Source organism: Tamandua tetradactyla, chromosome 21, assembly GCF_023851605.1.
Source record: "Tamandua tetradactyla isolate mTamTet1 chromosome 21, mTamTet1.pri, whole genome shotgun sequence".
Lineage (NCBI taxonomy): Eukaryota > Metazoa > Chordata > Mammalia > Pilosa > Myrmecophagidae > Tamandua > Tamandua tetradactyla.
The window spans coordinates 52,256,945-52,280,862 of NC_135347.1; the positions used below are offsets into that span (position 1 = coordinate 52,256,945).

Here is a 23,918-nt window from a genome sequence, read left to right on the forward strand (position 1 = left end):
GCCACAATGCAATAAAAAAGATAGCTCTTTTACTGCTGCCTGCTCAGATGGTGCAGAATACAACTAGTCTATGGATTGTTTCCAGTTATGATACATTCAGTCTTTTAAAAGTGGCTTTGGGGAAGACCGTAGGAAGATGGCGAAGTAGGAAGCTCCAGGAATTAGTCCCTGTACCAAAACAGCTACTGAACTGGCACGAACTCTGAATCACCTATCTTGAAACCCTAGAGTCTAGTGGAACACACATGAGAATCCAAAGACGATCTGGACAAAAAGGGTGGTAAACTGGTAAATATTGGTGAACCTCCCCTTCCATACAGGGGCTACATCCCTCAGACCCTGGGAGGCAGCAGTAGCAACTGCAGCCCTGGCTGCTGGTACAGCTTGATGGTGCAGGATGGGATACAAGGACCTAGTCCTCCAGAATCCTGAAAGTGTAGTCCAATCACTGACCCCAGCTACTGCAGATTGCTGGGGGCTGGCTCTGTGAGTATCCATTCTCCACACACCCTCAGGCAAAAGCATCAGGAGTCTTAAAGATACATTAATTTTTTTCTCTGTCTTTTCTCTTTCCATACCCCCACTTGGAATAAAAATAGTTTGGAAAAGTCAAAAATTGTGGGTCCCAGCCTTCAATAAACAACAACACAAGACTAGCAATTCTAGAGGAGGAGGAGAACTAGACTGGGCAGAGTGACAGCAACCTAATACTCAGAATGTTCAATTCTCAAGAAAAAATTACCAAACACACGAAGAAACAGGAAAGTATGGCCCATTCACAGGAGAAAAAAAAAAAGTTTGTCAGAAACCACCCCTACAGAAATTCATACAACAGAACTATCAAACACTTTAAATGAACAATGAGCTACAGGAATCCATACACAAAGAACTAAAAGAAATTAGGACAATGATGTCTGAAACAAGGTAAAGAAAGATAAATTATAAATAGGGACCGAACACATTTTGGAGCTACAAAGTACAGAAATTGAAATGAAAAACTCACTAAAAGGCTATAATAGCAGATTTGAACAGACAGAAAAAAGGATGAGTGAACCTGAAGACAAGACAATTGAAATTATCCAGTGTAAAGAAAAAATAATGAAGAAAAATGAACAGAGACTGAGGAGCCTGTCAAGCAAACCAACATACAAATTATTGGAATCCCACAGGGAGAAAGGGAGACAGAAAGGGGCAGGAAAAGTATTTGAAGAAATAATGGCTGAAAACTCCCCAAATCTGATGTAAGTCATGAATTTAGAAATCCCAGAAGCTCAAAAAACTCCAAACAGGACAGACTCTAAAAGAAGCAATATGTCACATATAAGGGATCCCCAGTAAGGTTAACAGTTGATTTTTTCATTAGAAACCATGAAGGCCAGGAGACAGTGGGATGGCATATTTAAAGTCCCTAAAGAAAAATTGTCAACCAAGAATTCTGTATCTGGCAAAAATTATCCATCAAAACTGAAATTAAGACATTTACAGATAAAAACTGAAAGAGTTCATTACCAGAAGACCTGCCCAGCAAGAAATGTAAATGGGAAGTCTTCCGGCTGAAATAAAAGGACACTAGACAGTAACTTGTACAGGTAACTACATAGGTAAATATAAAATCCTGTATTATTTTACTTTCGGTTTATAACTGCTCCCCCTACCCCAATATGACTCAACAGACAATGTGTAAAATAACATTTAAAATCTATGTTAACAAGCATATGATGATAAAGATGTAATCTGAGAAAATAACAATATAAAGGAGGAATGACACATATACACATTATGAGTAGAGAGTTTGTATACTACTGAAACTAGGTTGGTATTAGTTAAAATTTTAACTGTAATTACAAAGGTAAACACTAAGAAAACACCAAAAGGTATAGAAAAAAGGGAATTCAATGGCATATTACAAAAGAAATACAAAATACAAAAACACAAATTAAAAAAATACTAAATACAAAAGAAAAAAGAAAAGGAAATAATGGAGTAACTGAAGAACGAAATACAAAGAAGACACACAGAACACGATACCTAACTGGCAGAAGTAAATCCTTCCTTCTCAATTATTACCTTAAATTTCAATGGAATAAACTCCCCTATTAAAAGGCAGAAATATTAAGTGTCTACTCGGATGGATGAAAAAGCATGATCTTCAATGCTGTTTATGATACTCACTTTAGGTACAAAGGCACAAAGCTTGAAAGTAAAAGTGTGGAAAAAGATATTCCACACTATCTTTGATAGTGTAATCAAATGAGAGCTAGAAAAAAATAAAAGAGAGCCAGAGAGGCTATATTATTATCAAACAAAACAGACTAAGTAAAAAATGATTATAAGAGACAACGAAGGATATTACATATTGCTAAAAGGTTCAATCCAACAAGAAGATAAATGATTATAAACATAAATGAATTTCATAACAGATCTACAAAACAGATAAAGTAAAAACTGACAGAACTGAAGGGAGAAATAATTTTACAATAATAATTGGAGACAAATACACCAATTTTAGTAATTGATAGAACACATCAAAACAGAAGATCAATCAGGAAACAAAGGCTTGAACCACATTAGTAACCAATTAGATCTAATGGACATATATAGAACACTCTACTGAACAACAAAATTCTGAAGTGCTCATGAAACATTTTCCAGGACAGACTATATATTAGGCTAAAAATCAAATCTTAATAAATTTAAAAATATTGAAATCATAATTTTTTTCACAGACCACAATGGAACAGCAGTAATAATCTGTAACATAAAGAAAACTAGAAATTTTACAAATATGTGGAAATTAAACAACCAATGGGTCAAAGAAGAAATCACAAGGAAATTAGGAAATATCTTGAGACGAATGAAAACAAAAACAGAGCATAGTAAAAATTATGATGTGCAGCAAAAGCAGTACTCAGAGAGAAATTCAGAGCTCTAAATGCCAACGTTAAAAAAGCTCACGTCTTACACCCAAAGCACGAGCGCTGGAGAAAGAAATAGATTAATAGGAACCCCTCAAAATTAAACACTTTTTTGCATCAAAGATCTTTGCTGAGAAAGTAAAAAGGCAGCCTACACAATGAGAGACAATATTTGGAAATGACAGATCAGATAAGGGTCTAGTATCCAGAATATATAAAGAGATTGTTCAACTCAACAACAAAAAAACAAACAACCCAATTTAAAAATGGGCAAAACACATGAACAGACACTTCTCAGAAGGGGAAATACAAATGGCTAAAAGGCACATGAAAAGATGCTCAACTTCCCTGGCTATTGGGCAAATGCAAATCAAAACCACAATGAGATATCATCTCACACCCACCAGAATGGCCATTATCAATAAAACAGAAAATGACAAGTGCTGGAGAGGATGTGGAGAAAGAGGCACACTTATCCACTGTTGGTGGGAATGTCATATGGTACAACCGCTGTGGAGGGCAGTTTGGCGGTTCCTCAGGAAGCTAAGTATAGAAATTGCCATATGATCCAGCAATACCACTGCTAGGTATCTATTCAGAGGACATGAGGGCAAGGACACAAATGGACTTTTGCACACCAATGTTTATAGCAGCATTATTTATAATTGTCATGAGATGGAAACAGCCAAAATGTCCATCAACAGACAAGTGACTAAATAAGCTGTGATATATATATATATATACATATATATACATATGATGGAATATTACACAGCTGTAAGGTAAAATAAAGTGAGGAAGCATGTAACGATGTGGATGGACCTTGAGGACATTATGCTGAGTGAGATTAGCCAGAAATAAAAGGACAAATACTATATGGTCTCACTGATATGAACTGACATTAATGAATGAACTTGGAGAATTTCAGTTAAGAACAGAGGACATCAGGAGATAGAAATAGGGTAGATATTGGGTAATTGGAGCTGAGGGGATACAGAGTGTGCAACAGGACGGACTGTAAAAATTCAGAAATGGATAACACAATATTACCTGATTGTAGCACAATAATGTAAGTACAGTGAATGAAGCTGAATGTGAGAATGATAGAGGGAGGAGGGCTGGGGACACAAATGAAACCAGAAGGAAAGACAGACAATAAAGACTGAAATGGTATAATCTAGAAATGCCTAGATTGTAAAATGATAGTGACTAAATGTACAAATTAAAAAGTGTTTTTGCATGAGGAAGAACAATGAATATCAATATTGCAGGGTGCTGAAAATAGATGGTCATTCATATTTTAAAACTTCAACTTCTGTGTGAGACTAAAGCAAGAAATGTTTATTTGGTACAAAATTTATATTTTGACTAGTGCATTTTCTAATTTAACTTATATAGACAGTTTAATTGAACATCATAAGTACATGGAACTTTGAATAGGGCATGGAATTTTGTAGGTTTGTCTAGGTTAGTGTCATGCCCCAATAAGTCCCAGAGTGATTTGAACAGTGAATAAAAAAGTATTTGCAAAGTCCCCTTGGAGAATGGGGAGAAAGGGGGAAAATTCAACTTCCCCATTTGGAGAACTCTTGATATTCTTGCAAGCAGTGAGACCACAAATCAACAGGCTGGGCCCTCAATCTTGGGGTTTGTTCCTATGAAACTTATACCCGCAAAGGATAGGCTAAGCCTACTTAAAATTAGGCCTAAGAGTCACCCAAAGAGAACCTATTTGGTTGCTCAGATGTGGCCTCTCTCTCTCTCAGCCAACATGGTAAGCAAACTCACTGCCCTCCCACTCTCTACATGGGACATGACTCCCAGGGGTGTAAACCTCCTTGGCAAGGTAGGATAGAAATCCTAGAATGAGCTGGGACTCAGTATCAAGGGATTGAAAAAATCTTCTTGACCAAAAGGGGAAAGAAAAAAATGAGACAAAATAAAGTGTCGGTGGCTGAGAGATTTCAAACAGAGTCGAGAGGTTATCCTGGAGGTTATTCTTACACATTATACAGATACCCCCTGTTTAGTTTAAGATGTATTAGAGTGGCTAGAGGGAAGTGCCTGAAACTGCAGAGCTGTGTTCCAGTAGCCCTGTTTCTTGATGATGATTGTAAAATGATATAGCTTTTGTAGTGTGACTGTGAAAATCTTGTGTCTGATGTTCCTTATCTACAATATGGACAGATGAATAAAAAATATGGATAAAAAATAAACAAATAATAGGGGGAACAAATGTTAAAATAAATAAGTAGATTGAAATACTAGTGATCAATGAAAGGGAGTGGTAAAGGGTATAGAAAAAAATAGGGGAACAAAGGTTAGAATATATTGGGTACATGGACATACTAGTGGTCACTGAGAGGGAGGGGTAAGATGTATGGTTTGGATGAGTTTTTTCTTTTTCTGGAGTGATGCAAATGTTCTAAGAAATGATCACGGTGATGAATATACAACTATGTGATAATATCGTGAGCCAATGATTGTACGCCAAGTATGGAATGTTTGTATGTTAAGAATGTTTGTGTCTGTATTTTGTTTTGTCAATAAAAATATTAAAAATCAAAAAAGATCACAAATCAATAACCTAACTTCATACCTGAAGAAACCAGAACAAGACCAAGCTAAGCCCAAAAATAGTAGAAGGAAACAGTAAAGATTAGAGCAGAGATAAATGAAATAAAGAATCGAAAAATAAGAGCAAGAATCAAGGAAACCAAAAGCTGTTTTTTTTAAAGAATAAATAAAACTGACAAGCCTTAAGTCAAACTGACAAAAAAAATAAAAAGAAAGAGAGCTTGAGGACACAAATAACTAAAATGAGGAATGAAACTGAGGACATTACTTCTAATCTTACAGAAATAAAAGGGATTACAAAAGGCACAGTGAAATATATGCTAACAAATTAGAAAACTTGGATGAAATGAACCAATTCCTTGAAACATCCAAATTACCAAATTTGATGCAAGAAGCCATAGAAAATCTCAGTTGAATCAATAATTAAAAACTTTCCAGTATAGAAAAATCCAGGACTGGATGGTTTCACTGCTAAATTCTATCAAACATTTAGAGAAGATTTAATACCAATCTTTCTTAAATTGCTTCAAAAAATAGAAGAGGAGGGATTAGCTTCTTCACTTATTCTATGAAACCAGCATTACCCTGATAACAAGGCTGATATCTCTTATAAATATAGATGCAAAAGTCCTAAACAAAATATTGGCCAAGTGAATCCAAAAGTATGTTAAACAGATTATACATGGCCAAATTAACCCAGGGATGCAAGAATGGTTTAATCTTCTCCCTAACATCAGGAACAAGACAAGATACCCATTGTCATCACTGTTATTCAACATGGTGCTAGATGTTCTAGCCAGAGCAATTAAGCAAGAGAAAGAAATAAAAAGCATCAAACTGGAAAAGGAGAAGTCAAATTATCCCTAATTACAGATGACATGGTCTGGTCATATACATAGAAAATCCCAAGGAATCTACAAGAAAGCTACTAGAACGAATATATGAACTCAACAAAGTTGCAGGGTATAAAGATAAACATGTAGAAGTCGGGTGTCTATTTATGAGTAATGAACAATCTGAAAAGAAAATCAAGAAAACAATTCATTTACAACAGCATATGAAAGAATACAATACCTAGGAATAAATATAAAAAAGGAGGTAAAACTACAAAACATTGGCAAAAGAAATAAAATTAGACCTAAATAAATGGAAATATGTTCCATGTTAATCGGCTGAAAAACTAGATGTCAGTATTTCCTAAAGTGATCTACAAATTAAACACAATCCCTATCAAAATTCCAGGAGCATTTTTGCAGAAATGGATAAACTGATTCTCAAAGTCATATGGTATTGCAAGAGAACTTGAAGAGCCAAAACCACCTTAAAAAAGAACAACAGGGCGGGCCGCGGTGGCTCAGCGGGCAAAGTGCTTGCCTGCTATGCCGGAGGACCTCGGTTCGATTCCCGGCCCCAGCCCATGTAACGAAAACGGAGAAACAAAATACAATAAAAAACAAGAAAATGTTTAAAAGATGTTTCCCTTTCTTCCTCTCTTCCTTCCTTCTATCCTTCCTTCCTTCTCTCTGTCTTTCCTTTAAAAAAAAAAAAAAAAAAAAAAAGAACAACAAAGTTGGACGACTCACACTTCCCGATTTCAAACCTTAATACAAAGCTACTGAAACTAAAACAGTGTGGTACTGTAATAAGGATAGTGGAACAGAATCGAGAATCTAAGGATAAATCCACACATCTATGGCCAGCTGATTTTTGACAAGGGTGCCAAGTCCATTCAATGGGGAAATTTTTTGTCTTCAACAAATCATGTTGGGACAACTGGAAATCTACATGCCAAGAATGAATGTGAACCTCTACCCTTCACCAGATACAAAAATTAATTGAAAATGGATCAAGAACCTAAAATAAGAGCTAACACTGTAAAACTTTTGCAAGAAAACATGGGGACGTATTAGCTTCAGGACCTTGTAGTGAGCAATGGACGTTAGACTTTACACCAAAAGCACACACAATAAAAGAAAAAAAATAGATAAAACAGACTCTGTCAAAATCAAAAACTTGTGCAAAGGACATTATTAAGAAAGTGATAAGACAACCTACAGAATGGGAGGAAATTTTTGGACTCTGTATATATTATAAGGGTTTAATATTCAGAATATATGAACAACTCCTATAGCTCAGCAACAAAAAGACAAACAAACTAAAAACTGAGCCAATGATCTGAACAAACATCTCTTCAAAGAAGATTTTCAAATTACAAAAAAGCATATGAAAAGATGCTCAATGTCATTAGTCATTGCCACTTCATATCTACTAGGTTGGCTATTATTTTAAAAACTGAAAATAACAAGTGTTGATGAGGAACAGAAAAACAGAAATCCTTGAACACTGATGGAAAGATAAAACTGTGCAGCCCCTGTGGAAAACAGTTTGGAGGTTCCTCAGATAGTTAAACACAGAAATACCATATGGCCTGGCAATTCAACTCCTAGGTTTATACCCAGAAGAAATGAAGTCACAGACTAGGACAGATATCTGTACACCAAAGTTCATTGAAGTATTACAATAGCCAAAAGGTAGATGCAATCCAAGTGTCCACCAACAAATGAACGGATAAACAAAATTTGGTATATGAATACAATAGAATATCAATTCAGTCATAAAAAGAAGTGAAGTGCTGGCACACGCTACAACATGGATAAACCTTGAAGACATCATGTTGAATTTATAAGCCAGACAAAAGGACAACTATCGTATGACTTCTCTCATATATGAAGTACTTAATAAGAAAATTCACAGCTAATAGTGGTTAACTATATAAACAGTGGGGAAAGGAGGGGAATGGGGAGGAGTTAGTAAATGAGCATGAGTTTTGGTTTGAGATGATGAAAAGAGTCTAAAAATATAGATAGTGGTGGAAGTAGTACAGTATTGTTAATGTACTTATTGTCAAAGAATTGTCCTCTTAAAATGGTTAAAATGATTTTTATGTTATGGATATTTTACCATAACTAAAAATAGTTAAATTATTAAAAAGAAGTCAAATTGCCCTGAGCTTTCATCCTTATCACATCACTATTAGCTATGTGACCTTGGGTAAGTTACTTGATCCTTAAGCCTCAATTTCCTCATCTATAAAATGGGGTAACAAACTTGTGACACAGATGCTTTCCTGGCACTCATTAGGTGCTAAATAAAAGTTACTAGAACCTGGGCGGGCCGCGGTGGCTCAGCGGGCAAAGTGCTTGCCTGCTATGCCGGAGGACCTCGGTTCGATTCCCGGCCCCAGCCCATGTAACAAAAACGGAGAAACAGAATACAATAAAACAAGAAAATGTTTAAAAGATGTTTCCCTTTCTTCCTTCCTTCCTTCCTTCTATCCTTCCTTCCTTCTCTCTGTCTTTCCTTTAAAAAAAAAAAAAAAAAAAAAAAAAAAAAAAAATTTACTAGAACCCCACACCCTGACTTCTTTGGTATCTTGGCTCAACACAGTGCCACTGCCTAGGGTCAGAATCCTATCTGTTTTGTTCACTAGTGAAGGAAAAGGTATTGGGAAACAAACAAACAAACAAACAAAAAAAAATGGCTTTGCAATTCATAGAATCAGAAACTAGAATACAGGTTTACCAGGGGCAGGAGTCAGGGGTGGAGAATGGGGAATTCATGTTCATTTGGTAGTTTCTATTTGGAGTGATAGGTGATTGTTACAATAGCACAACATCGTGAATACACTTAACATCACAGAATTGTACTTGAATGTGGCTAAAATGACAATGGGTTGTTATATGTTACCAAAATAGATCTATACAACAGAAAGCAAGCCCTAATATAAACAATGGACTACAGTTAATAATATATAATAATAATGTTCCATCAATTTTAACAAAGGTATTGTACTAACACAAATTTGAGCAATAGGGAAAACTAGGGGCAATGGAGCAGAAGTATGAACATTTGTGCTTTCTACATGATTTGTCTATAAACATACAAGTATTCTAATTAAAAAAAAATTAATAAAAGAAAAAGTGGCTATCCAGAAAAGTGAGTAACCATAAGTGACTATGCAGATCGTCTGAAGTGTTTCATTGTTTCTCTCAATACTGAACCACATATACTAGCCATTAAAAAAAAAAGTGTTAAGCAATTTTCAAAGTGGTAAACCCCATGCTCTCTTTAGTACCTGATGCAAGGCAGAATCAGCAGTCAGAAGCTAGAAATAATATTCCGGCCACTTAAGCATATGAAATGCTGGTGCAAAATCAATGTGTTGGGCAGGATCTGGTTGAATGGGAGAAATAAGGACAGGCCTGCCTAAATGGGCCACTTGCTACTAGCCAGCTGTAATGAAATGACTAAACTCACACTTATGTGAAGACCCAGCTGTAAAATTAACCAATCAGCTAAGGGTGGCACTTTCAGGCATAGGCTTAGCAGAAAACCGAAAAGCTACAAGTCAGAGAAGACAATCCAGTAGTAGGTAGCAAGACCTGTAAAGTGGCAGACAATCTACAAATATCCAGTGTAGAAAAGTCTCTAGACACATTCATACATAAAATGCACATACTGATATATTTACATTCCTCTACAAAGAACAGTGTACGTATGTTCATGTAAAAGCATAAATGTTTTGAAATTATTTGGGAATCCCAAATAATAAGTCATGCTAAGTAACTGATTATTAGGACTTTTGTACATAACAGGAAAAAGGAATACAAACAGCCCAAGATCCACGGCAGGACAGTGGTACTATCGAATGTTTGCTAAAATATGTTAAAGGGGAGAGCAGCAACAAAAACCAAATTCACAATGGATTTGGATTCAGATGAAGATTTCTCAGATTTTGATGAAAAAAACCAAAGGTGAAGATTTTATCCCATCAGATACTAGTCCACCTAAAACCAAAACTTCCCCCAAAAAGTACTAACAAAGAACTGAAGCCGCAGAAAAGTACCATGCCATTGATGGATCTGGATACTGATGATGTTGAAGACAATGTACCACTCACTTCAAGCTCTCCTTCTGCTGATTTACCAGCTGAAACTGAAATTGTAAACCCAGTTTCTAAAAAGAGTGTGACGATAGAACAGCAGCACAAAAGTCAGTCTTCTACCTCCAATGCCACCACCAAAAAAAAAGTGTTGCATCAAAAGGATGGAACAAGGAAAATCCAGCCTTGAATTCTGACATCTCTCAAAAGCCTGGTTCTGTCAAAACCAAAATCCCCGCATAAGGAAAACATCTACTTCTGTTGACTCTAATTCTAATTCGGAGAAAATGGTTTCTAAAGCAGCGGCACACAAGAAATCCAAAGGAGAGAGTGATGACTTCCAGCTGGTCTTAGAGTCACCTGAGGCTCCTCAGGTAAAATCTGGACCACCTAAGAAACCTTTAAATTACCTTGAAAAATCAGATAAAGATGATCTGTTTTAAAATGTAAGATGTTTATTTTTTTTCAAGGAATTGTCTTACTGAGCCCAAGAATAGTTTTGAAGTTATTTGAAGTTCTTAATTTCCGCCCCTCTGAATTTAGTTTGGGAGGTATATTTAATCCAGAACTGTCAAAGTGAACTGAGTAGAGCCAAGTGCCCCCTTAACTTTTTATAATACTGTCTGAATAGTGACCAGTTCATTGGCATTGTTTCTTTATGCTTTGAGTCTGTTTTCTTTTGTTTTTAAAATCTGATTTTGAATTCTTCTAGACTCAAGAGATAGTTAAGTGGTCACTTCAGCATAATATAATTTGGTAGTTGAACATTTATTAAGCTAAAACTGGAAGCACTTTGATTTTAAATGCCTACTCTGCCTCCTTTCTTACCATCAATGAATACAAGATAGAGCATGAAGCATGATTCATCTTGTTATACTTAGTTTATAGGTAATTATTCATCTGATAGAACTTTATAGACTAGTGTAAATATTCCCCACACAGCCTCTTATGTGCTGAATTTTCATTCTGAACAATGAGAAATTGCTCATTCTTCAAATCCTTTTGCATATCATCAGAGCCTGAAGAAAAACATCCTGGCTCTGTCTGTATTACCAACAGAGTCAACAGGATGAAGAAAAATAAACCAGTTAACTTTATTTCCCAAGGAACAAACTCCTAGGGAGCACAGGATCACTAAAGAGTAGGAACAACATTCTCTCAAGGATCTTACATGTTATACTGATGCCATGCTCAACAGTGAACTGTAAATCCATGTTGGAAAATCTCCATAATTTCAGTTTATAAACTTCGTAAGACCTTTCTGGATTATTATATGTGTGTGACTTGAATGGAATTAACAATGCTTTGTAAAGATTTACTATTTTTTCTGTTTAACTTAATTCTAACAATTTTTGTACTTTAATAAAATGTTAACATTGCAGCCAAAAAAAAAAATATGTTAAAGGTAGCAACCACATATCCAAAAGGAATATGATTTTTCACTCTTTTTGTTAAGCTACCGATTTTTGCAGATGCTGATGGGGAGGAGCAGGGGGAACTAGAGATACATTTTCATGCTGGACCCATCCAATTAGCTTCTTCTGGCAAGTGTAAGCCCTGAACTTACATCATCAGATCCATTCAGAATCCTTGAGTTAGAGTCAGGAATCTGCTTTTTAATAAGCTCCTTAGGTGTAAGTGTAACTGGGAAAGTTTTAGGATCACTGTGCTATTGAATAAGTTAGTTCTCTTACTCTCTCCCTCTAGGACTAAGAATCTTCCCTCCTTTGGTGAATGTTCTGAAGCCCATGGAAACATATTCCATCAAAAGAGCATAATAATTAATAGAATATTTTTTGCATACTTAATGTTTCAGTTATAGATCATCACCAATTTTACGTACTAGTTAACTTATAGCATGTTCTCTTTGATAATTTATATATAGTATACAATATGTAAATGTTACTCTTTAATTGTCTCATTAAAACCTTGTAGAGTAAAACTGTCACCTTAGAGAATACCACACATGTAACCAGGATCTTACTCACAGGGATAATTCAATAGCATCTTTATAAAATTTTTATATTTTTAGTATGACAGCTGCAAGTTTATCTAGACAATGCAGTAACCTGCATAGCTTTAAAGGTTTAGAAGGCTAAATATCAAAATTGCAACAATTTTTCTAAACTGATCTTGAAAATTTCCTTTTAGGCAGTTAAGAAGACTGAAAATTCAGTATGCATAACATTTTGTCACTGAGAGAATTCAGTTGAAAAAGCCCTTTTCTGTTTGTTAAGGCTAGAATAAGACTGCCACTTTACTGGGGATACAGCTACACTGCAGACATTTTTAATAGGGATATAAAAAACCATTTACATTACATGGCAATATGTCTTTAAAAGTGCTTTTCTTTTATCTTAAAAGATTCTAAGAACTACAGAATTAAGTATAGTCTGAAGTTTGAAAATTTAAGATCCATGCTGCAGAGTTGTGCTGTGTCTTAAACAATATGCCTCAAACTTGATAAAAAAAGTAAGGACCCCATCCTTCAATATAAAAGCCATATTAAGAATATTACTGAAGAAAACAAGGTCATTTACTTGTCAGTTTTCCCAGTCTGTGCAAGGCAAAGCCTCTTCTTCATCCTCTGACTCAGGGGATGCTTCTTTAATTCTTCTAAGAGCTTCATGGATGCTCCGTGTTAGAGGGTCTGCATCGGGCAGAAGTGTGAAGGATTCTCTCAAAACTTCCTTCTGTACCTTCTTCAATTTTACCCCCTTCCTTATCTGTGCCAAGATATTATTACTATCATCTTCATCAGGAAAAGGAGGCAGAGTTCGTTGTTCAACCTTTTTCAGATGAAAACTACCACGCTTCAAGGAAGCTAGCACCTCATCCATGGGTGAGCTCACTTTGAAAAATGAAACAGAACAGTTACAGTTAGGATTGCACTCGAAGTCAGACTCTCCCCATGCAACTTGGGAATTATCCCCTGCTCCCATGTTCTTTTTAATCAGTTTTATCAAGGCATATGACATATAATAAACTGTACATAAGATTTCCTCCTCTTCTCTACTTCTTTATATAAAGAGTAGGCCCAATAATTACGTGACCGAATATTCTATGGTCCTGCCAATGTCTTGCCAGCGTGACAGTCCTGACCAGATTTCACACCTTTCCAATGTACTTTTCTTATGTTTCCTAAGTATAAAATCAGAGTATTTCTCTCATACAAAAGGAGCTGCCACTCAAGAGATCAAGTATAACTTCAGAAGATACAGGTTTTTAAAAAATGACTAACAGCTCAAGAAGGTACACATTTCTCCCGTAATTTGTTAGAGTTGGTAAGAATTCTCCTCCATTACGATCTTAAAAACCTGTCTTTTTTGCTATCAAATAACATTTAAAAATAAAATAATGTTTTTAAGCTTTGTATGGTCCTATGAAATATAAAGTCCTTTGATAATGTCTCACTTTATACAATAGACTAACACAAAAATATCTTTAAAAAATTACCTCTCCTTCTCTGCAAACCTTCAGCAGTCTTCTTGAGCTTCTTCCTGGCACTGACCAGCTGGCTGCTATCAAACAGGTGTGCTGAGGGGGCACTTGCGGACTTCGGGATCCTCTTCTCGTTCCCATCCATTTTACGCAGACCTTTCTCCAGTGTCTCTGGGGTGCTATCTTTAGCAAGAGGCAGAGGCGGTGGGGGAGGGGGAGGGGGAGGGGGAGGGGGTGGGGGCACCGTTGTTGAAGGAAGAGGTGGTGGGAGTGGCTCTGTGGTAACAGAACCTGGTACATGGTCATCATTAGTCAAAAGTGGAAGAGACAAAGTGGGAGACGGTTCAGAGGTAACACCACTGAGAGGTAATGAAGTGGCTTCAAGTTGTGTCAATGAAGTATCTTCAAGTTGTGCAACGCTTTGGGGTTCTGTTTTTTGGGATGACCCAAGCTTGCTGCTTCCTTCCTCTGCTTCATCAGTTTTCTCTTTTATCTGCAGTGTTCCTGGTAGAGAGTCACAATGATCCTCACAGGGCACCGGACTTGCTGTGCTTTTCCTTCTTGCATGAGCCAGCCGCAATCTGGTTGATTTAAGTATGACTTGCCCAGGGTACCTCTAACAAAAATCAGAAGGTTTCTGTAAGGGTTTCTTCCTCTTATCTAGTTAAGAAGTGTTCAAAATTACACGATTAAAATAAAGAGCTCTAATTAATTGCTAAGTTAAATGGAAAAAAATAAATAGCAATGTAAAATACAAAACTTAAACTATGTCAAACATAACTTTCTGCATACCAATAGAATAAAAAAAACCTATTTTTGTTTTCTCAAATGCATTTAAAAATGTTTACAGATTAAAAAAATTAAAACACTCATTAAAAAAAAGTTATTTGCATTAAATAAAGACTCCGATAATATATTAATTTAATGATAGAATAATAGAAGAGGGAATAAATTTCTTGTCTTACTTTGTATCTTTTTAAATAGTGACACCTAGCTTACCTGCTTGGTGAACAGCTTTTATTTAAAACAAGGCTTATCCAGTCTTGGACCTATCTGTAGGTTGTTGTTTTTTTTTAAACTCTGCTACTAAGAAAACTTAATCGTAAGTTCACTTCACCTATAAAGTGATCCCTCAGCACAAAGTAAGACTAGAGCACTTTAACAAGTACAGCTTAAGAGCAATTCCAAGAAGATGTTGGCATGCTGTGAAATCAGTGTCCAGAGTCATGGGTTAGCCTGGAGAGAGAACTGCTGAAAAATTTCTCATAAATATATGTTGACCCATTCTCTCACACTGCCACTGAGTTTCCATCAAAACTGACTAATTAAAAATTCAAGAGGAATCCAGGCTTCTCAGAGGCCTTGATCATTTTTCTTCTATTACTGAAGCTGTGGGCCAAAGGTCACACAGCCAGAGGAAAGGAAGACATGCAGTCAAAACCATTAAAAAAAAAAGACTGCCATGATTATACTGTTTTCTAGATTAAGAAAAAAGGGAGGAAACAAATACAAGAAATCCTATAATATGGTATGTGGTGTTTGTGCCTAGTTCTGTTTTAAGAGCCTTGAAAAATATTAAATTGTCCATGCTTTTAGTACCTGTTTAAATGTTCGAAGTCTATCCAGTGTTTTCTGTCTTTCTTGGCTAACCCAGGCACTTTTTCTTTCTTCTTCATCATGTAATTTTTCTCTCTTCTGGTAAAAAAAATTAATAATTCCATTATGATAAGTCCCATCCATTTTTATCATGAATAGGGAAAAAAGATGAGATTCTCTCAATATAATTTATTAAACAAAACTTACACAGTTTCAAACAGCAGGTTTTAGTAGAAATCATTTTAAAATTCACACTATCTGACAAAAATATTTTTTCTGCATTGACTCTCAATGAAAGATGTTAGCCTATAAAGTAAAACGAATTCTTATCCAAACTTAAAAATATTTTACTTTTGGGGTTCTGCCTTATACAATTTGAGTAAAAAGACTTGTAGCTACTATTATTCTGCAAATTCAAATAGTAGGCTTTGAAAACAACCACTTGGTCAGTGATTTAGATACTACATATTACTTCAACCAATATGACCGTTATCTGCTGAAATTTATCTGCAGAAATTTTATTTTTCCCATATTAATAAATCACTCAAAAGCTTCTAATAAAAATCACATTTGGCAGAATAAATACCAGATAAATGAATGCCCAAGCTTTCCAGATATTTACTGTGCAGTGAACTATAATCCCCCCACCCCCAAATATGTTGAAGTCCTAACCCCCATCACCTATGAATGTGACCTTATTTGGAAATAGGGTCATTGCAGATCAAGTTAAAATGAGTTCATACAGAAGTAAGGTAGGCCCTTAATCAAATGTAACTGTTGTCTCAAGGGGAGGCAAGACCGACAGAATATGACCGCCATCTGACACTGGAGGCAGAGACTCAAGCGCTGCGACTACAGACCAAGAATACCAAGGGTTGTCAGCAGAGCCCAGACGCTAGGAAGATGCAGGGAAGAACTCTCCCCTGCGGGTCTCAGAGAAAACACAGTCCTGCCAGTGCCGTGGTTTCACACTTCTAGGCTCTACAACTGAAACACAATAAATTATTTGTCTTGTTTTATAAACCATCAGTTTGTGGTCATTTGCTGCAGCAGCCCTAGTAAACTATCACAATAGTTAAATGGGTGAGGGCTTTATTTTCCTCTGGTTTTAAAAATTAGAGACAACTCCCATAAGACCAGATCATTTAACACAGAAATGAGGGTGGTCTTTGGTTTGCTTTCACTTGTCTCTCTTCCTTCCTTCCCCAGCCCTTTTTAAATTCAATCTTCTACTATTCTCGTATTCTATCACTTCTCCCTCCCACTAGCTTTTCCCTGGAAGATATCATTTCAAATGAAAGTGAGTGCTATAAGTGCCTTGAATGATTATATCAAACGCTAAGAAAAGAAAAGAATAAAGTGGGCTCCTACTTTCTAATTCCTTAAAAATGTGAGGGAAGGGTAAGAGGTACCTGAGGATAAGAAGAAATTGAAAAAAATAAGGACATGTGATAGGTTAAATTTTAAATAAAATGTTATATAATAAAACACTTATTTTATACATAAGGATCCAAAGTTGTATTAGATATTAACTTAATTCAAAATGGCTCTCATTCAGAGCCTGATATAAATTAGCATGTATCCAATGTAACAAAGAGGCAAAAGGTAAAGAAATACATCAACAAAAAAGGAAACTATTTCCATGGTAATGATATTAACATTCTTTAGGCCACTTAGGTGAAGCACTACTGGAAAATGATTAAATTGAATGTCCCCAAGTTATAAGCAGGGGACTTTCTAATTAAAGATGATAGAGTAAAGGCAATTTGAAGACTTCTTTTCTTCTTTGAAATCCATTGAAAGTATGAATAATGAAAATTAGAAAAGAAAATGCCATCTTAAAATAAAACAAGAAAATGATATCAACCTGAAGCCACAAATTATGTTAAAACAACAAAGTTTTGACCAATATGAGGGAAGCGTCCTACAGGCCATCTTCAGACCTCTGATGTAAGATAGAATTCTCTAAAAAATGAATGTCACAGCCCTGACAACCCTACCCTGATCAGTGATAATACTGGGGCACATGGCATGCCACTGGAGAAAGTGAGAATCTTCCTGTAAATATCTGATTCCATACTACATGTATGAGTTAGGGTTCTCCAGGGAAAAGGGAATAGGATTTGTGTGTGTGTGTATTATATGTGTAGCATGCATGGACATCACTGGTATTCTTTAAATTAAAAAATGTAACAAATGGGTCAGAAAAAATTATTCAAAGGTATTATAAAAGAGAGCATCTCTGAAATAGAGGATGACCTGTGTGCTGGTTTGAAATGAGGAATGTCCCCTAGAAAAGCCATGTTTTAATCTAAATCCCATTTTGTAAAGGCAGAATAAACCCCATTCAATACTGTATGCTTGAAACTGTAATTAGATCATCTCCCTGGACATGTGATTTAATCAAGAGTGGTTGTTAAGCTGGATTAGGTGACGACATGTCTCCACCTATTTGGCTGGGTCTTGATAAGTTTCTGGAATCCTATAAAAGAGGAAACATTTTGGAGAATGAAAGAGATTCAGAGAGAGCAGAGAATGCTGCAACACCACGAAGCAGAGAGTCCATGAGCCAGTGCTTTGGAGATGAAGAAGGAAAATGCCTCCCGGGGAGCTTCATGAAACAGGAAGCCAGGAGAAGAAGATAGCAGATGCCACCATGTTCGCCATGTGCCCTTCCAGATGAGAGAGGAACCCTGACCGTGTTCACCAAGTGCCTTTCCAGATGAGAGAGAAACTGTGACTGTGTTCGCCGTGTGCCCTTCCACTTGAGAGAGAAACCCTGAACTTCATTGGTCTTCTTGAACCAAGGTATCTTTCCCTGGATGCCTTAGATTGGACATTTCTATAGACTTGTTTAATTGGGACATTTTTTCGGCCTTAGAACTGTAAACTAGCAACTTATTAAATTCCCCTTTTTAAAAGCCATTCCATTTCTGGTATACTGCATTCTGGCAGCTAGCAAACTAGAACAACCTGTATCTTCAAACTGAATGGGTATAACCAGATTCAGGAAAACATGATGCAGAATGATCAGCTGGTGAAGTTATTAGACTTTAGGGATAAAGAAAGACTTTTATGGGTGCTTAGGAAGAAAAATTAACTCTCATATGAGGTAGGAAGGCTGGACTCAGACCTTTCCACTGCAACATTCAATGCTACAAGAAAGTGTTTCAATATCTCCAAAATTTTGACAGAGAGGAAGTTATAACCTGGCCAAATCTTCCTTTAAGTATAAAGGAAACAGACAGACATTCCCCAAACATGTCAAAACTTGGATAAATACAGCAATCATGAGACTTCACTGATAAGTGATCAAAATTTATGCATAAACATCAAGATACTCATTTAGGGGGAAAAAACATCTTGCTTAGTTAACAGACTAAATTAGAAAACACTAAGTAAAAAACAGGACAACTTTTCAAGATCAAACAGTAGAGAAAGGCTCATAGAGCATGTTAAAATATCATCAAAGACAGTATATGATAAAGAAGAGGTTGCTTAAAATAAATTTCATTCCTTCATAAAACATTTATGACAATTTATCAAACCAGGTACTATATTAAGAAAAAAGTAGAGATGTCTAAGTGTAGCTAGGAAAGAAGTAGGCATGTTAAATGGATGTGTAAGTATTTACATAGATAAATGCTACAGGGTATATACAAAGTGCTATCAAGCATCAAAAACAAAAACCTGACCCTGGGGAAGGGGGAGGAGGTAAGAAAGATGAATTCATATTTTCTATCTTAGCCAACATCTAGTGAGTGGGTAGACCATTAACCCAGGTTGGAAAGGCAAGCAGAAAGAGGTTTGGGGCTGAGTTGTAGAGAAGAGAAGAAATTTAATGAGGTATTAAGACACATACACCTAACCTGGATTTGTGGCAAGAAGGAATGATACACACTATCTTTGAATATAATTGATCTAATCACCTTAATCCACAAAGGAGTTTTCTTGAGAAATTTTGTGGCCAGACACTACAGGCAGTTAAACTGAGAGCACTGTCAAGGATGAAAGTGGAATTCTTGGCAAGAGGATGAAGAGTGGTTATAGGGTTTTTAACAGTGTGGTTGAAGGATGGACAACTGACCCCAGCTGCTGATTAGGGCAGGCCTTGAAGAGTGCCGCTAAAGCCAGTGTGTTCTCTTAGTCGGATGCAGCTACTATAGTAATGGCCAGTCCCACTTTCTGTCTCTTGGTTTGAATCATTTGCATGTAGATTAGCTCCCTGGATTTATGGCAAGGGGAGCAAGGAATTACAGGAGAGTAAAGATGAACATTTTCCTACTCTCTTATAGAGGTCAGGAAGATCTTTTGCCTCTAGAGAGTTCTCTAAGGGGAGGTAGTAAGAGTTCTCAAAGATCATTTATTAGTGGATCACGAAGTCTGGCATTTCTCAGTAATTGTCCTAGATACCAGAAACTTGTTACATAATCTTAAAGGTGCCCATATGGGAAAACAAAAAAGATATGACCTAAGTTCTGCATGAAAAACAGATGCAAAGGTTCCATGTGGATTCTCTCCTTTAGGAAACAGAGCTCAGAATGTCTGAAGGACACAGCAAGGCAAGAACACATCCCACCTCCTCATCACCACCCCATACTAACTTCAATTCACACAGTTAGAATGTAGAATCCTCCCAGCTGAATCAGCAAAAGGAAGGAACTGAAAAAATTCATGTATAATCTGGCAACCATCTGGAATTGGGAGTGAGCTTGCACCTTCCCACATCCAGATACATGCCACAGATGTCCCAAGAGACAAAGAACCTCTCCTAAGGCTTGTACAGTAGCACTGATTCCAGGGGTGAATGAATAAGAGAAAGTATTTCATCTAATGGATATTAATGCTCAGTCGCTGAGGAAAAAAACATTAGGTTTAGAAACCTAGTTTGAGTTTTCAAAATGTGAATTTGTATCTCTAAATGCCTAACCACTGGATATGGAATTAGGTAATAAATGGACTGATCTAATCACCTTGCCAGTCTGTCAGCTGGTACAAAGTTAGATCGTACTATGCTCCTAAAGATCACAGATGGAGACAAAGGATAGATTTGAACTTCTGAGGCATGAACTGCTGAGGGAGTGTAGGGAAAGAGAATCTTTATAAAGCACAGCACAGCATGATATAATGTCCAAAAGCACAGCCAATAACAGACTGGCCTAGGCTGGAATACCAGTCCCCTCACTTTATTGCTGGAATACCTTGGGAAAGTCACGTAATGACTCTGGAAAATGAAAAAATTACCCGGGTGGTAGGATGGGGAGGGGAACACAAGGGGTGTTAGTTACCCAGATGTGCTCATCTTGTGAAAAATTCTTCAAATTGAATACTATGATTAGCATATTTTTCTGTATGTATATTTCAATAAAATTTTTTCATAAAAAAGGATTGTTCTAAGAAAATGAACAGTGATTGGACATGGCATGCATCAGAGCATGGAGCAAGTAGGGAGTACTATGAGAAGTCATATGAACAAAATAATCTTAAAAGTTCTGCTCAAAGTTTCCATAAATGACAGCTTAAAAATGTTCCATGTGTGCCTTCTTGAAATGAAACCCACAAGTTTAAGTGTGCATACATAAAACAAGAATACGTTTTTTAATGGTGAAAATTGAATTGGTTCCTGACCATCTCCTTCTCTTTTCCAATTTGTCTCTAAGCTAATAAATAAAAGCAATAATTGGCAAATCTTTACATTTTCATTAACTAAAAATACTTTTCGTAGAGTATTTACCATGGAATATCAAAATAAACTTCCTGAGGATTACTTACAAATTTAATTTGCAAGGATTTCCAGAGGAAATTGTTTAAACAATAAGGTTAACTTCTAGGGATCTACATTTTAAACAAGGTACCACACTCAACAGATTGTGATAAATGTGGTTTAAAGGCAGCTTTGAAAGCAATGATCTATTTTGGTCTAAGTCAATTTTCCTTTTCCTTTAGTACTGCATGTTAAAAACAACTGAGTTTGTTAGTGGATTCATTTTCTATCCAAGGTAGGTTTGAGGCAAAACTATAAAGTAGATGACATTTATCTCTGAGACACTCTTAAGCATTAATTTCCTCATTTTTACCCCTTTTTGCACCATAAGATGGTAGGGGAATCTTTATTCATCTGTTATGCTTGCCCCTTATCTAACCTTACAGAACCACTTCAGACCCATGGAACTGTAATGAAAAATAAAAGTACATTAATTAATTTTGCTATTTCTACCTTGCAGAGAAAGGTGAATATTAAATATCAGCTTATGGGTAGTTCAGCAACTTTTATATGTTTAAAATCAAAAGCAAAGGACAGCTTTAGTTACAATAACATGCCAAAATGAGGTAATACAAATTTAAGTCCTTCAGTCTTTGGAAGGACACTAAAGAAAGAAAATTTTTTAAATAAGCAAATACAGCAATACATGGTTATGTCAGTATTTCTAACAGTTAAGTATAAAATTATTGTTCTTCTCAGCATCAAGGGACTGAGAAAAACCCTAGAATGAGCTGAGAATTAACATCAAGGGATCGAGAGAACCTTCTCGACCAAAGGGGGAAGAGTGAAATGAGACAAAGTGTCAAAGGCTGGGAGATTCCAAACAGAGTCGAGAGGTTATCCTGGAGGTTATTCTTACGCGTTAAGTAGATATCACCTTGTTGTTCAAGATGTACCGGAGAGGCTGGAGGGAACTGCCTGAAAATGTAGAGCTGTGTTCCAGTAGCCATGTTTCTTGGTGATGATTGAACAATGATATAGCTTTCACAATGAGACTCTGTGAATGTGAAAACCTTGTGTCTGATGTTCCTTTTAGCTACTATATCAACAGAAGAGTAGAACATATGGAATAAAAATAAACAATGGGGGAACAAATGTTAAAATAAATTCAGTTTGAAATAGTGGTAAATGAAAGCGAGGGGTAAGGGGTATGGTACGTATAGTCTTTTTTCTCTATTATCATTTTATTTCTTTTTCTGTTGTCTTTTTATTTCTTTTTCTAAATCAATGCAAATGTACTAAGAAATAATGAATATGCAACTATGTGATGATATTAAGAATTACTGATTATATATGTAGAATGGAATGATTTCTAAATGTTTTGATTGTTAATTTTTTTATTAATAAAAAAAGTAAAGAGAAGAAAATATTTTACAGTGGATTCTAATATATGATACCAAAAGCCCAAACAAGAAAAAACAGATAAATTGAATTCCATTAAAATTAAAAATAATTTGTGCATCAAAGGACATTAACAACAAAGTGAAAAAACATCCTGCAGAATTTTAGAAAATAGTTGATAAAGGATTCATATAAAAAGTATATATAAAGAAGTCTCACAACTGAGAAAACCACACAACAACCAACAAAAACAAATATGCAAGAATTTGAACAGACCTATCTCCAAAGAAGATATACAACAAATTGGCATGTAGCACATAAAAAAAATTCTCAGCCTGATTAGCCTGGAAATTTTTCTTAATGATGCAATGTGTATTATGATTTTTTCTTTGCATTTTAATCATTGACATTTACCTTCACAATCATGGTAAGGTGAAATATTGAATAATTAAATGCAGTTAAGTTTTTCATCTTTGATACAACCCCTCACCTGGTCATTCATTGTGAATTACTTGATAGTCATATAAAGCTTTATTATCAAATGCTATTTGACATATGTATGTAAGTTCTGTTTGTATTTTTAGGAGAGTTTAACTTTTTGGATACTTACATCATTGAGATTTTTTTAGTTGTCATGAGACATAATTGTGAAAGAATCATAATAAAATGTATATACCTTAAAAAAAAAAAAAAAGAATGTATTCAGCCTGATCCTCAGTGGAAAATGATGCCAAAACTGTTAAAAGTTCTTAAACAATTAAGATATAAAGAAATAGTGTACAAGGGTCAAGGGAATTTGTTCCTTTTTACAGAACTGAGGGATACTTGCTAATCCATTGAAGAAAATTACAGTATTGAAAATAAAAAAGTTTACTTAATGTTATAGAAACTTTTAGAGCATATTGTCTATATTATGGTGCAAAAAAGCTTAATTGAGCAGCTATACCGATGATGATCATGGAAATGTCAATTAGCTTTTGTATTCATACATTTTTAGTCTTCCTATGCTTGACATCTTTTTATGATGGCTCATGTCACACTATAGCCAATAATAAGGCACTGTATTCAAACTGCTTTGCTATTTACATTCAACTCACAGTAAATTCTTATCTTAAAAAAAAATTATTGTTCTTGAATACTGTCTGAAAAGACTACTCTCAGGATAATATACTCATACTGTAGACATGATGAGGTGCAGTAATAATGGGAAAGGGAGATTTCTAACGCAATTTTTTAAAAGTGAACTAAGCCTAACATTTTCTAATTACAAGATTTCCTCATTTTCTATGGATGTTATCCACGTTGTGACAAGTAAAAAACAAAGTTTGTTCCAAGTTCCCAT

General features: G+C 35.7%; 1 protein-coding gene across 1 annotated transcript in view; it reads right to left on the bottom strand.

Moving 5' to 3' along the window:
* The window catches only part of JMY (junction mediating and regulatory protein, p53 cofactor), a 181,019-nt gene that overhangs the window by 7,099 nt on the left and 150,002 nt on the right, over positions 1-23,918 (bottom strand). Inside the window, exons 8-10 of the mRNA XM_077139340.1 lie at positions 15,475-15,570; positions 13,891-14,491; positions 12,975-13,285 (exon numbers count right to left, since the gene is read on the bottom strand). Of these exons, the coding sequence (XP_076995455.1) occupies positions 12,978-13,285; positions 13,891-14,491; positions 15,475-15,570 (1,005 nt within the window). The 3' untranslated portion in view covers positions 12,975-12,977. The remainder of the gene's footprint in view (positions 1-12,974; positions 13,286-13,890; positions 14,492-15,474; positions 15,571-23,918) is intronic.